The sequence below is a fragment of the Megascapheus bottae genome, chromosome 23 (genome assembly GCF_031878675.1).
Source record: "Megascapheus bottae isolate mThoBot1 chromosome 23, mThoBot2.hap1, whole genome shotgun sequence".
Lineage (NCBI taxonomy): Eukaryota > Metazoa > Chordata > Mammalia > Rodentia > Geomyidae > Megascapheus > Megascapheus bottae.
The window spans coordinates 24,127,282-24,142,020 of NC_143531.1; the positions used below are offsets into that span (position 1 = coordinate 24,127,282).

The following is a 14,739-nucleotide window of genomic DNA, read 5'->3' on the forward strand; positions in this document are numbered from 1 at the left end:
AGGCCTACTTCCCGGCCCTACAATTTACATTTTTTGATGTACTAGGGAATATGAAATGGAGACCTCAGTTTCTAGGCAGTGTTCCACCAACTTAAGGTACACCCCTAGTCCTTTTGGCTTTAGGTATCATTCAGATAGGTCTCATTTTTGCCTTGGACTAGCTTCAAAGCCTATTCTACCTACACCTTCCTTAGTAGCTGGAAATCACGTGTTACTATGACCAATTTATGTTAGTTGAGATGGGGTCTTACTAACTTCAAAACCCAGGCTGGCCTTGAATCATGATCTTCAAACTGCCTCCTGAATAATTGGGCATACAGGTGTGGGGTACCATACCCAGTTTTGCTGCCACTTTTAATAGCACTATGGGAAAATGTGTTGTTTTGATATGTTTTGTTTTGTCCCTAATCAAATTTTTGTAAGCAGGGCCACTGGTGACTCATGTCTGTAATCCTAACTACTCAGGAGGCTGAGATCTGAAGGTTGTGGTTCAAAGCCAGCTTGGTAGGAAAGTTGGGTGATGAAACTCTTATCCGCATTTAACTACCAGAAAACCAGAAGTGGTGCTGGCTCAAAGTAGTATAGAACCATCCTTGAGCAAGAAAGCTCAAGGACAGTGCCCAGGCCCTGAGTTCATGCCCCACCACTGATGAAAAAAAAAGTAAAATATCAAGCTTACGTTTATAGAACGAGACATAGAAGTTGCAGAAAATGATAAATTATTTATTGAAAGGCATTCAATTGAGAAGTAGAGAAATAATTGTTAGGTAAGCTTAAATGGCACATGATTATTGTTAAGTTCCACTAATTTCGTATTTCTGAATTTGCTTTCTGTCCAGAGCATTATATTCATGCAGCAGTAGTAGGAAGAATTGCATTTTTTTTGTCCATCTTCTTGATAAGTAATGTAATGCCAGGAACATTCAGCTGTAGTCATTTTCTATGGTTTGAGTATGTGATACTCTAAGGTTAAGAAATCAAGTCTAAGTCTAAATTTAGACTGATTATTCGTCATATACAAAACACATACATACAGAAATCCAATAGGTATACCTGGCTTTCACTATCTTTGTGTTGACATTTCCCCATCATTTATGACCTGTCTCAAGCACAAAATCTTGAGCTGTGGGATACCAGGCAGTGAAATCACAGGGTAGTAGCAGTTTGCGTCTTCATTGTTCAAGAGTCCATGGATTTATTTGAAGGCTCTATATTCCCTTCTGTAGTGTCACTAAGTATTTCATCAGCTATGTTAGCTGTAGTAGGTGTCGTCTGGGGAGTCACAGTGTGTCCAAACCCTTGGTAGTGACCCATGGGTGAAGGTGGCACAGAAGAGGCGACAGAAATTGCATCTTGTGATGATGATGATAACAAGCTTGTATGTTCATTTTGATCTTGGTCTTCAGGAAAGAATTTTTTCCTAGGATGTCCCCTAACTGTCCGTCCTTTAAAATAATATAAAAATGTCTAAATTAACCAGAAGTCATTTCACCATTATAAATTTACCATGCTCAACCTTCTCCCCCATTCTTCCCAAACTTGAGTCCTAAGTATCTTAATGAGTGAACTGCTCTAGTAGGAGACCTATAATAACCTGTGCATTTTGGAAGAATTAAGTGGTACTTACCAACATGCCTTACTTGTTCAGAAATATCATCTCTGATGTCTGAGACATCCCACATGGCAAGAAAGGAATCAAAGCATGAGCCCTCTTCTGCTTCCTGGACATATGGTTTATAGGAGAATGTGTAGTGATGAGCGATAGCAGCGAGGAACATCTCAATACAGATAATGAAGTCCTACAACAACAGCAACAGACCTTAAATCCACTTTCACAAACTGCCATTCTTCCTCACGTACTTTCCATAGGCACTTAAAGTATTAATAGCCTTTCTCTCAGATTGTATTCATTTTCCTATTTTCAACATACAGTTTTACTTCAAAATCTACATACTGAAACCAAGAATTTCTTAGCAAGGCACATTGTGTTCCAATCTATAATCTAAGGACTGAAAGGAAAAATGCAGAACGAAACATGGACTAAGAAAAATAAGAACCCAGATTCTATTCCTGATTCTGTTACAATTCTGTAATTATGGCCAGTTTCTCTAGGGCTCTACTGTCATCCTTATTTTGTAGAGAGAAAATGACCTCTAATATTAGTGGGGTCAACACATGAAGATCCTTATGATGAGACAATAGAATTCTGCAGAATTTGGAGACAGCAGTACTTACCTGGAGTCCTGTGGCCACAGCTTCTACAGTTTGCCATTCCCATGTATGCTTTTCAGAAATAACGCCAACTTTTACCAACAAAGCAATAACTACTGCTTGCCTATATATTAGGAAAAGGTAAACGCCAAATCTATATCAAGCATAAAATGAGCAATTGTTTTAAAAATATGTCATTAAAAAAACTTAATCACTACCACCCTGACTTCATAGCATCTTCCTGAATAAACTGCATCTATACAGAAAATCTTTATTGCTTTACAAGTTTATTCTATTGCAATCTTACAGATGAATTATGCATTATGATTATGCATTCTCACAAGTTCAGTACTTAGGGATGAATATAAAGTCTATATGTTTGTTTTAAGTATACACAAGCAATTGAATTATTTTGAAATCAGTCTTGTAAGTCCTGTATGAAGTGTAGCTAGAGACAAGGGTCTGACTTAGAATGGAATCATAACAGAACACTTCAAATATAACTAAGAACATCTCCCATGTTAATTGCAACAGCAAATAATGAAGTAGATGAACGTTTTGAAAGTTCTTAAGAAAATTCACTTTAGTGTTGTAATGGTGAAAAAATTTAAGAAGACTGATGAACAAATTAATACTAAATAAAAGTCAAAAACTAAATTGTCATCTGGTTTTATTGACAAAGAATTATGACTTATTGTACAAAAAGATTCAATTTTTTCTGGTAGAGTATTATGGATTTTCTTTTCTTTTTATATTTATATCTTGCTTGATTTCTGTACTTGTTTCTAGGATGTGCTACTATTTGATCCTTTACTAAACTTTTCCTTCTCTCTTTTCCTGCCTTCTCTCCTCTCCCCTTACTGAGTTAAACCCAGTGTCTTTCATAATATTAAGTGCCCTACCTCTGAACTACATCTCCTGCCCCACTCTTTTTTGTGGTTATTGTTGGCCTAGTGTCCCTGAGCTCTTCAGCTCAAGGCTACCACCCTATCCTAGAGCCAAGCCCCACTTCCTGTTTTCTATAGGTTAACTGGAGATAAATAGCCTCAGGTCCTTTTGTGCCTGGGCTGGCTTTGAACCTTGATCCTCAGATCTCAGCCACCTGAGCAGCTAGGATTATAGGCATGAGCCACCACGCCTGGCATTGCCCCAGTCTTGTATTTTAAAATTTTTCTGATGAACACTTCCTCACATCATTAAATATTGCCATTTAGAATAATGAGACTTGAACAGAAAGCAATACTTACCAAAAAGAAACAAAAACCACCAGCTTTACACAAAGAAATTTGCCAACAGGTTGGATAGGACTGAGCTCTTCTTTTAGTACTTTATAAAACAACAGGAGACAGTACATGGCAAACTAGAGACAAAATTAATATTTAAGCTTATTCATAGAATATAGCAATAAGAGTAAAGGTTATAAATCAGAGTAATATGTCAAATACTACATGAAATTATTATAACTGAGTTGTAAAATAAAGCACAAATGTTTATTTTAAAGACTAAATTAATCTGGACTAGCATATAACCCTGAAGGACAAGTTTTTCTGATATTTCCCTATATGGGAGACTAGGTCATATGCTAAACCACTACAGAGTCAGTGGTTATGTCTGAAAGTCATATATTTTTTCATTCTGGCTGATCCAATGTCTTCATTTCTACTTTTGTCAGTCACTGAGCTCCAGGGCCTGATGCATACTAGGCAGGCACTCAGCCCCTAATCTGTACTGCCAGCTATATACTAGCTCTTAAACACTTGCTATGAACCAAATTAAACATTTCTCAGCCACTTTCAAGTTCAGTTACCTATCTTTTCTATACATTACATAGGATTACTAATATTATTTATGTCCTCACGGGGCAACACAGTATCCCTCTTGCTTAGATTTCTTGCTCACAGCTAGTGTCCTACCACTTGAGCCATGTATCTAGTCCTACATTCTGCTGGTTAATGGGAGATGGAGTTTTATATACTTGTCTACATAGGCTGGCCTTGAACCTTGATCTTTGAGGCGTCTTCTCCCTCAGTAGCTAGGATTATAGGCATGAGCCACTGGTGCTTTACTCAAGTATTTTAATGACTCCCTAGTATATCAGTCAAAAGACTTACAGTCAACCAGTCACAATCAGCCTTGGATTGTTCTCAGCCCCTTTTCTAATAGGCTTCATATTCATGACAAAAATTCTTCTGACAATTCCTTAGAAGACATTCAAATAACAAGAATCACACTGCTCACCAAGAAGATGAACATTTGGATATATAGCCATTTAATATTATAAAGCTTTAATATTGCACATGTGGGCCACTGCATTTGAATCATTCTACTGAAAGCATTAACCAAAGATTTTAAATAACATATTTTAGGCTCTCCCAACCAAATTGTGAATCTAGATCATTTCAGTTTTCAGAACATTAGCATTTAAAACCCAAATTTTAATTTTCCTTTAGAATTAGAAAAGAGAAGCCAGGAGCGTGGCCTAGTGGTAGAGTGCTTGTGTAGCCTGCATGAAGCCCTGGATTCAATTCCCCAGTACCACATACACAGAAAAAGCCAAAAGTGGCACAGTGGCTCAAGTGGAAGAGTGCTAGCCTTGAGAAAGCACAACGACAGTGCCCAGGCCCTGAGTTCAAGCCCCAGAACTGCCTGCCCTCCCCCCCCCAAAAAAAATTTCTCATTCTTAAACTGCAAACTCCAATTAGCCCTTATTTCTTTTACTAACTATTCCTAGTGTGCGTATATTTTCCTTACTAGGGTATTGGGTATTGTGCTTACATTCAAGACACCACACTGCTATTCCACAAATGAATGACCACAAATGACCAGTAGGTCAGCGTGTAAGTCACCAAGTAATCAACAAAAGGCACTATATATCTTTATAGTTTATAAGGCTGCTAGTTTATCAATTGCTTTGTATAACTTATTTTAGAAAACTAAGCACAATGAAGACAAATGAAGGTGCTAGGATTCTAGCACTTGAAAGAAGATACAGATGATTGCAATTTTAGGTCAGCTTGGGTGGGCTACAGAGTGTGCCATATGCTAGACTCAATATTTCAAGAATGGGAAAAGAAAATGAAGCTTTACTTACCAGTTGTGACATATTATTTATTATAACCAAGTAAGTCCAAGCATTTGAAAAGCTAAAGTTCCCTTCATCATATATACCGACCAGTTCACATATTCTAAAAAAATGGCAAAAATAAGGCAATTTTATTATTATTAGCTAAACAGATTTTAAAATAAAATGACAATACTACTTAAATTCGTAAGTTGGACTAGATATGGTGGGATTTACCTGGATAGATATGTCTACTTAGAGGGTGGAGTTAAGATGATTCTGGTCAAGGCCATCCCAGGGCAAAAAGCATTAGAATCTATCTGAAAGCCTATAGCAAAAAAGGCTGAGGGGTATGGATCATGTGGCAGAGTATCTGCCTGTTGAGTTCAAGCCCTAGAACCAACATAGCCAAAGTAGATAAGCAAGGAAGGAAGGAGGTAAGTAGGTAGGTAGGAAGGCAGGCAAACAGGCAGGTAGGTACAAACAGATAGGAGAAAGATGTCAAAATATTACATGCTCCCATATGAAGACTCTAGAGAGAGCTCAAGAAGGACTGTGGGTAGGAGAGTTGGTAGGAAGGGGGAAGGGGCTGGGGAGAACATGATCAAAGTACAGTGGATGAACATATGTAAAGGTCCTGAGAAACTCACTTTTAAGCAGTCACTAGAAAGATTACAAGGAGGGCTAAGGTGGGAGTGGGGACAACAGAGTAATGGAGCAAGGATGGTCAAAACATACTGAACAAATTATGTAAATAACACAATGAAATCCTCATTAAAATTTAGAACTCAGTTTATTTGATTGATCCTATAGTTCACATGAATTTGGTTAGAGTTAGTTCAAAAATTAAGAGAAAGGGGCCGGGAGTTTGGCCTAGGAGTGGAGTGTTTGCCTAGCATGCACGAAGACCCGGGTTTGATTCCTCAGTGCCACATACATAGATTAAAAAAAAAGCCGGAAGTGGTGCTGAGGCTCAAGTGGTAGAGCTCTAGCCTTGAGAAAGTCCAAGGACAGTGCTCAGGCCCTGAGCTCAAGCCCAGGACTGGAAAAAAAAAAAAAAGAAAAAAAAATTAAGAGAAAAAGTTTTTTGAAATGTTCTTACATTTCACTAATTTGAAGGCAACACCAAATATTGAACTAAGAAAAAAATTATTTTAAAACCTATGTTGCTTAATTTGAAATTTCACTATCAAACACAGGATGCACTTCCCCAAAAATGGTTTTGGAGAAAACATGAACATCCGAATCCATTTGGATAAAATGTACTACCATCAGGTGAAACAATTCTTGAATTTTTAGAGATAGTTCTGCCAGGTAGCAGACATCCATTTTTACCTGAATTTCTTATCTTAGCCTCCTGAGTAGCAAGGATATGGATGTGGGCCAAGGGTGCCCACCTTAAACTTTATTTTCATGCAATAGTTTTTGTAAAGCTGGATAAACTAACATTCTAAAATTTTTTCCCCCTCCATAGTGCTTTATCATATGTTCTTTCTTAGCAGAAAAGTCTTTGTATATACTGTGGCTTTTAATGGCAGACTAGACTTGTACTATTAAGTAAACTAACACTTTTTTTACTCAGCTATTCCCTATTTAAGTATCTCTTTAAATAGTCACGTTAAGATGTACACTCACAAAGCAACAATGGTGGTGAAAGGTCTGACAACCGTGTACTGCAGCACACCCAGTTTGCACCTGAACAGCAATACTCTGGAAAGGAAAAAACGACTTAGCATTCCAGTTACTCACCTTCAAGGCTACCAAGTTAACATTATGTAGACGAATGACACGAAGTTATAGTCAATTCCTTAATTTTAGTCATCCATTAGATGGCAGAAGAGACGGCAAAGAAATGATCGTACAGTACCATTTCTGAAACTATTTGACAACTCTATCTTCTGAAAGATCACCCTCAAATTCCAGAATAGTGCAACACAGAATAAAAGAAACAAAGGTGAGTTCCTGCCTGAGTTTAGACTTGCAATGTCTTCTAAAAGCCTCAGACCTGGCGTAACATTTGGGAAGTGACACCTGGTGGAAGGTGCAGTTTGATCACAGAGTGGGCCTTTGAAGGGACAAATTGAGGTTCTGTGTTTCTAGGGTACCAGGAGGCAAAAAGGTCTCCTCCTAACCATGGTAATTGAGCCACTGAAGGCTAAAAGCAGTGGCCAAGCAATCACAAACTAAAGTCTCCGAATCTAGCTAACTGAATCTTTTAACAAGCTACTTATCTCAGGAATTCTGTCCCTGACAGAATGCTGCTAACACAGTCCCTGAGAGTAAACAGAAACCCATGTACATAAAATGTTGTCTAGTAGTAGGGCTCTGATAGCATATGCCTGTAATTCTAGCTACTCAGGAGGCTTAGATCTGAGGATTGTGGTTCCAAGCTAGCCTCAGTAGTCAAGTCTGTGAGATTCTTATCTCTAATTAAGCATCAGAAAACTACAAGTGGCACTGTGGCTAAAAGTGGTAGAGTGCTAGCCTGAAGTGGAAGGGCTCAGCAACACTGCCTACCCAGGCCCTGGGTTCAAGTCCCATGACCAACCAAAAAAAAAGTCTACTTCCTAAAAGCTGCCAGTTTTTTGCACATTATAAAACTGCCTGTCATTTGACAAACTTACTGACTACATTTAGACAAGTTCCTTTAAACCCTCATTTTGTAAATTTTTAGTCAGATGCTTGAACTCAGGGCCTAGGCACTGTCTCTGAGCTGCTTCTGCTCAAGGCTAGCACTTTACCACTTGAGCCACAGCTCTACTTCTGGTTTTCAACTGGAGATAAAAGTCTCACAGATTTTCTGCCCAGGCTAGCATTGAACCACAATTCTCAGATTTCCACTTTTTGAGTAGCTAGGATTACAGGAATAAGCCACCAGTCCAGTACCTGACTTTTAAAAGTTTTTTTCTTTCTTTTTTTTTTCTTCTTCCTTATCCCCCGCCCCCTTATTTATTTTTTTGTCAGTTGTGGGGCTTGAACTCTGGGCCTGAGCGCTGTACCTGAGCTTTTCAGATCAATGCTAGTGTTCTATCACTTGAGCCACAGTGCCACTTCACAGGCTTTTGTGCCTGGGCTGGCTTTGAACTGAAATCCTTAGATCTCACCTCCTGAATAGTTAGTATTATAGGCATGAGCCACCAGCCACTTTGGCTTCCTTAAGTCTTTTAAAACTTGCTATTTGATCTTGCATGGAGACTTTGGTCCCTAATTGGAAAAGGATGTTGATTTAAATATTTCTAAGGTTATCTCTTATAACATACTATTGAACTTTTTTGTTTAGATGAATACAAAAAATCCAATCCAAAACAAAAAAAACCTTGATATATACATTAAAAGTGTTAGCTTCCAAATTTGATGACACACTAAACTGGTTAGGGCCTCTTGTTTATGTTCCAGAGAGCCGACTGCAAAAACTGAAGGAATATAAATCAAACATACTTACTCTCCCATAGGCCATGGTGGACAGCAACATAAAGGAGGGAAATGTTTCTGCTGATCTTTGGCTTCAAGGATTAATACCAGATTAGGATATCGGTTAGTTAAATAGTTGGTAAGGAATCCCATGAAGTTATAAATGACATAGGCTTCATAGCATTCTCTGCAGGTATCCACATATATTGCAATGCTGGGGTATTTCAAAGCTATCCACTGTGGGGGGAAAAAATGCGTGTTAAAAGAGTTACAGCTTAGATACCACACAATTCATTACCTTAAGCTAATATTTAAACCAAGATCTTGACACATACATTATGGTAGCTACTGGATAATTTGGAGGGGGGCGGGAAGAGAGATAGAAGTGCATGTCTGATTTCCTAGGAATTGAATGTAGTGTGAAAGGAACTTTAAAAAGCAATAAACATCTTAGATAAAAAAAATGGGAGGGGGGAGAGTTTGGAATAAATAATGAACAGGAAGAGAAAGCTGAATTACTTTTTTTTTTGGGGGGGGGGCTTGGGGCTTGAAGTTGGACTGGGCACTGTCCCTGAGCTTTTTCACTCAAGGCTACTACCCTATCCCTGGGCCTGGGTGGTGTTCCTGAGCTATTCAGCTCAAGGCTACTGCCCTACCCTTGAGCTAAGCCCCACTTCCCCTTTTCTAGAAGTTAATTGGAGATAAGAGTCTCAGGGGGGCCAGGAGTTTGGCCTAGTGGTTAAAGTGCTTGCCTAGCATGCATGAAGACCGGGGTTTGATTCCTCAGTACTACATACATAGAAAAAAGCCGGAAGTGGTGCTGAGGCTCAAGTGGTAGAGCTCTAGCCTTGAGAAAGTGCAAGGACAGAGCTCAGGCCCTGAACTCAAGCTCCAGGACTGGCAAAAAAAAAAAAAAAAAAAAAGAGTCTCAGGTCCTTTTGTGCGTGGGCTAGCTTTAAACCTTGATCCTCAGATCTCAGCCTCCAGTGTAGCTAGGATTTCAGGCATAAGCCACCTGCACCTGTACATGCAGTACAGTCCTTACTGTCGAACAAGTTTTTAAGTGAAATGAAAAGGAAACATACTTACACTATCTAAACTGTATATAGGTACCATCCAAAGAATCCTATTTGGAAAACAAAACAAAAACATTTCTGTCATATTTACGAAATAGGTCAAGACAGCATTAGTAGAATGAAGACCTTAAGATTGACCTTATTATTGGTTTTTGTAGCTCAGGTTGTGTGTAATGCACTAAATGTTGCAGAATCACCCAAAGGGATATGGGTATAGTCAACAGCAGAAAGATGCCAGCAATAAACCATGCCTTGGTGTGTATTCCAACCTGAAGAAACAGAAGAACACATTAGTAAACACTCTAATATCGAAACTAAACTGCTCAAAACATTTTCATTTCTTAAATTTTGGTTTACTAGTAAGGCTTAGTATTATTCAATATTTAATCTTCAAAACAAAACAGCTTCTTTGTGTTTTTTGGAGGGAGGGGGACCATCTTTACTCATGAGATTAAGCATTTTTACCTCACTGAACTTTCTGTAATTCCTCCTTCCCACAGTACTGGGGCCAGTTGGCCCCTCAAACTTTCTCAGGGCTGGGACTCTTACCACCTGGCCTTTTTTCCCCTGATTATTTTGGAAATAGTCTTGACTTTTCTGCCCAAGCTGGTTTTAAACTGGGATCTAGGTCTCCAATTGTTGAGTAGTCAGGATTACAGGCATGAACCACTCACTGGTGCCTCGCTTATATTAGCTTTTTGTTTTGTGCTGGTCCTGGGACTTGAACTCAGGACCTGGGCATTGTCCTTGACCTCTCCCCCCTGCCCCCTGCCCCCTAAAGCTAGCTTAACTTAACTTCTTGAGCCACAGCTCCACCTCCAGCTTTCTAGTAGTTAATTGAAGATAAGAGTCTAATGAACATTCCTGCCCAGGCTGGCTTTGAATTGAGATCCTTGGATCTCAACCCTGAGTAGCTCATACTTCAAGCATGAGCTCTACTAGAGTCCAGCACTATATCAGCTTTTTAAGCATTAAGAATATAAGAACAAGCCAGTGGCAGTGGGGCTGGTAGCTCAAGCCTGTAATCTTATCTACCTAGGAAGCTGAGATCTGAGTATCAGCTTCAAAGCCACCCAGGCATGAAAGTCAGTGAGACTCTTACCTCCAATGAACCAGCAGAAAACTAGAAGTAGCTTTGTGGCTAAAGTGGTAGAGCGCTAATGTTGAGCTGAAGAGCCCAGGGACAGTACTCAGGACCAGAGTTCAAGGAAAAAAAAAAAAAAGAACAGTACTGCCACTCAGTTTTAATGTTTACATTTATTTTATGACTATCAGTCTAAAAAGTAGAACCTGCTAGTAGACTTAAACAATGTGGTTTTGACTAACAACAGCCAGGCATCCATACTGTGAAAGTTCTGCTGCAAACAATCATAAAACAAGTGACTGGGGAAATGAGTTATTACAGTATAGTCATGCCAAATTTTAAAAATCCTGTTCCACAGTAATTTTCCCTTGTATGATAAAGAGCTATCATCAGCATTATCTTAGACCGGTAGTTACAAAGTTAGTTTTTTTGTTTATTTGGCACACAAAATGAAGAGATAAGTAGACTTTATTTTCCTAAGGTAACTTGAGGAAAGAGAAGAAAGAAAAAAGCCATTTAACTCACCCTGGGCCAAACTCTTTGAAACAGAATAAAGACAAATGAAGAGCGCTTCTGGGCCTAACTTTCCCAAAAGAAAGACAATTAACCTAAAAACTCTGTGGGTAGTAAGAACGAGGCATGGTGAGCTTTCTACAGAGCAGTGTCATGATGAGAGCATCTAGCATTTGTGATTTCAAGGACAAGCACTCCAAGAAAAAGCACGAGGGAAACTGTTTCAGTAGTAAAGATGAAGTGGCCACTGCCACTCCAATGTATGAGAATTTGTCCCACTATGGACAATGGGATATGAGCTATAGGATCCTTCTGTCTTCTACTACCTCAGCCCCCTACTTCTCAGTGTGAGCTATGGTTGAAAGGACAAATATTTTTCATCCAAAATATCCATGAACATTAAGTACACCTTACGTTCAAGCATATACATACAAGGTGTTGAAGAGTCCAATTCTCAGCTGTTACTATAAAAGAAAAAAAATATGCCACTGGTATTTAAAAAACAAATAGTAATAAGTAGTTAAGGCTCCCTTAAACCTTGCTGGATATATTATAATTTTGAGCAAACTTATTTAGTAGATAATGATGGAATGATTTTGCCTAGAAAGTACAGTGCCACTTTAGCCATTTATTCTTCTCCTTCAGTTTTCATATATATAAAACAAAAAAGCTTGAATTGATGGGAGTTCAACCCCCAGTACCACAAAAAAAAAATGAGTGAATAAATAATCTAATCATTTAGGCTACAGAACAAAACTGTTTCTGGGGAAGAAAAAAAATAACTAAGTTTTTATAACATACTTTGAAGGGATAGTTTAAAAGTAAGAAAACCCAGTTGTGTTAAAATACATCTGTGTATGATTGTCAGTTAATTTTTAAAAAGATATTACACTAAGTTTTTGCAGACAAATACAAATACATAAATAGTAAACAAACAAGATATTTTTAATATAAAGGGTTAACATGCAACATTTAGGAGGACTATGGACTATGTCAGCAAGGAATGTCAAAAAAATGATTTAGTGTACATACAAAACCTAAATGTCCAGATACATTAACTGTGTAACAAGTTCATTTCCATCATGAGACAAAGTGAGGTATTGTAGTAGCTCTTCCAAAATAAGCGTGTCCCCATAAAAGTTTTGATTATTAACTTTCTGATTATAATTTAAAGTTCACTCTACATTTTTCCAGAGTAAGCATATCTTAGCTATTTACCTGGGGGTTTCCAGCTTGAAGTACTTTATTGATGTCACAATAAGAATATGACACATAGAAAATACAGTGGGTACTTTCTGCAAAACCTGGATTTGGGCATATAAAAAACACAGGGTACTTTCTGCAATACTTGGATTTGAGTAAAAGTAAGACATTAAGTTCAAAAGCAGACATAAAGTCAATTAGTATCCTTTTGCGCTGGAAAGTGGTTAAAACCTAATGAAATTCAATACAAGGTTTTCAAGGTAGTTTATTTGATCTAGTTGTCCAGTATCTGAACATCAGATGTCAGGAATACAGTTACTTGATCCCTTCAGGGAATTGACAGATGGGTATATTTCACAGTTTTGTTTGTGTGTGTGTGTGTGTGTGTGTGTGTGTGTGTGTGTACGCGTGCGTGGGTGAGCACACATGCCAGCCCTGAGACTTGAACTCAGCCTGGCTGTGTGTGTGTGTGCGCGCACGCGCGCGCCCGTGCGTGCACATGCCAGCCCTGGGACTTGAACTCAGCCTGGCTGCTGTCCCTGAGCTTTTGTGCTCAAGGCTAGCTCAAGCGACAGCTCGACTTCCATCCAGCTTTTTGGTGATCAATTTGGAGATGAGTCTCATGCCCGGGGTGGCATGCAACTGTGATCCTCAGATCCTGGCTTCTGAGACACCAGGCAGCTAGCTATACGAGTAATGCTCAGTATTTCCTTCACCCGTAGCCTGACATGGAAGGCCGGGCAAACACCGGGCAGGATCCCTCTTACCTCCAGCTTCTGTAATTCCCACACACACAGGGGAACCGCCACGACTATGGACACCAGGTAGATGACCACAGCTAGGGGTCGAATCCACTGTCTCCAGTTCCTCCAGGTGCACGTGCAAGGCATGTTTTCGCATAGATCAGCTCCAAGCAGCGCGGACAAAGGGGCTTGTTCTCCAGCGGGGTCGTCCACTCGCGTACTTCGGAGAGAGAGCGGCGGGGCCGGTGACTTCACCAACCGCCGGAGCCGCCTCCTGGGCCGGCGCGGGGCCCTGTGTCGTCGCCGCAACTGCGGACGCCCGGGGTCTTACTGCCAGGGAGCAGGGCGGGCCGCATCCTCTCTCCTCCGACCCGCCGCTGCCCGGCTTGACCTTGCTGGAGGCGCCGGGCGGGGCCGCGGCCCTCACCTGGGGATCGCACTCAGCTCGGCCGGCGCCATGGCCTCCAGGACGGCGGCGCCTTCGGGGGATCGGCCTTCTAGAGACCCTGCCCCCGGCGGCTCTGCCCCGCGGCTACCGGCCTGTTCTCTTCTCCCTCGGGGGCCTGAACACCTTCCCTCCTTGGCTGGCAGGCGTCCGGCCGCCCGGCTCTGCCGGTAAGACGGGGCCCCAGGGTTCCCTCAGTCAATCGCACGGGACATGCCCCCACGGCGGAACTCCAGGCCAAACCCGGGCTGCGGAAACCGCTTCCGCTTCCGCCCCTGCTGCCCGAGGCTGGTGATTGGTTGTCAACGTCAAACTGAGGCCGCCCCATCCGGCTTGCTTCTGTCTCTGATTGGTCGCGTCCGGGGGGGCGTGGCCGTAGAGTTGCGTACCCGGGTGAGCGGGAACAGAAGCCGAGGAGAGCCGAGTGGGGCCGCGTAGTCGCGTGTTGTGAAGCTGTAGGAACTGAGGATGTTTGAAGAACACCCACCCCGACGTCTTTCTCACCTTATTCCAGCTCAGAGAGAGTCTTGGTGAGGGGCCCTTACCGCAGAGCTGAAGAGAGGAAGGCCAGTGTCCTCCGAGCGGAGGTTCTGGAGCGAAGACTGGAGGGAGGGAAGGCGCTGCCCACGTCAGTCCTCCGGAGGCCCGAGGAGGGAGCTGTGTCGTCACTTCTGGGCTTTGCAGAAGGTTCAGTCTAAAAAAGTAGCTCAATTTTTGAAGCAACCACAAATACGGGATGTCTACATTGGGAACTTGTGCTAAAAAAAAGTCTCCTTCATGTAAGATTCAGAAGGCTGGCATTATGTTTTAGACACTCAGAGCTTTTAGCGTTATAGGCTTCTGTACAAGTGGCAATTAGAATCTTAAAACCCCCATGAATCAATAGCACAGAGTCCTATTGCTGCTGGCCATGTGGAGGTGCCCTATATAATTATTGTCGTTTTTGGGGGGAACAGGCACTGGTACCATTCATTGGCTGTAATATCAGTTGG

General features: G+C 40.9%; 1 protein-coding gene across 1 annotated transcript; it reads right to left on the bottom strand.

Moving 5' to 3' along the window:
- Positions 1-702: 702 nt before the first annotated feature.
- Positions 703-13,542, bottom strand: Tmem184c (transmembrane protein 184C). The gene is made up of 10 exons (XM_090356870.1): positions 13,327-13,542; positions 9,898-10,028; positions 9,773-9,809; positions 8,715-8,920; positions 6,908-6,982; positions 5,303-5,396; positions 3,459-3,571; positions 2,236-2,335; positions 1,628-1,799; positions 703-1,445 (listed from the first exon to the last, which is right to left on the bottom strand). Exons 1-10 carry the CDS (start codon positions 13,447-13,449, stop codon positions 1,180-1,182), a joined length of 1,317 nt encoding a protein of 438 aa, XP_090212996.1. The 5' UTR covers positions 13,450-13,542; the 3' UTR covers positions 703-1,179.
- Between the last annotated feature and the right edge of the window lie 1,197 nt (positions 13,543-14,739).

What these genes read in the sequence shown, in the direction of transcription:
- Tmem184c (XM_090356870.1), bottom strand. Translation starts at nt 13,449, where the DNA reads ATGCCTTGCACGTGCACCTGGAGGAACTGGAGACAGTGGATTCGACCC. An exon ending in GGGAATTACAGAAGCTGGAG is followed by an intron (nt 10,029 to 13,326) that starts GTAAGAGGGATC and finishes CTGTTTCTTCAG; the next exon opens with GTTGGAATACACACCAAGGC. An exon ending in CTGTGGCCACAGGACTCCAG is followed by an intron (nt 1,800 to 2,235) that starts GTAAGTACTGCT and finishes CTGTTGTTGTAG; the next exon opens with GACTTCATTATCTGTATTGA.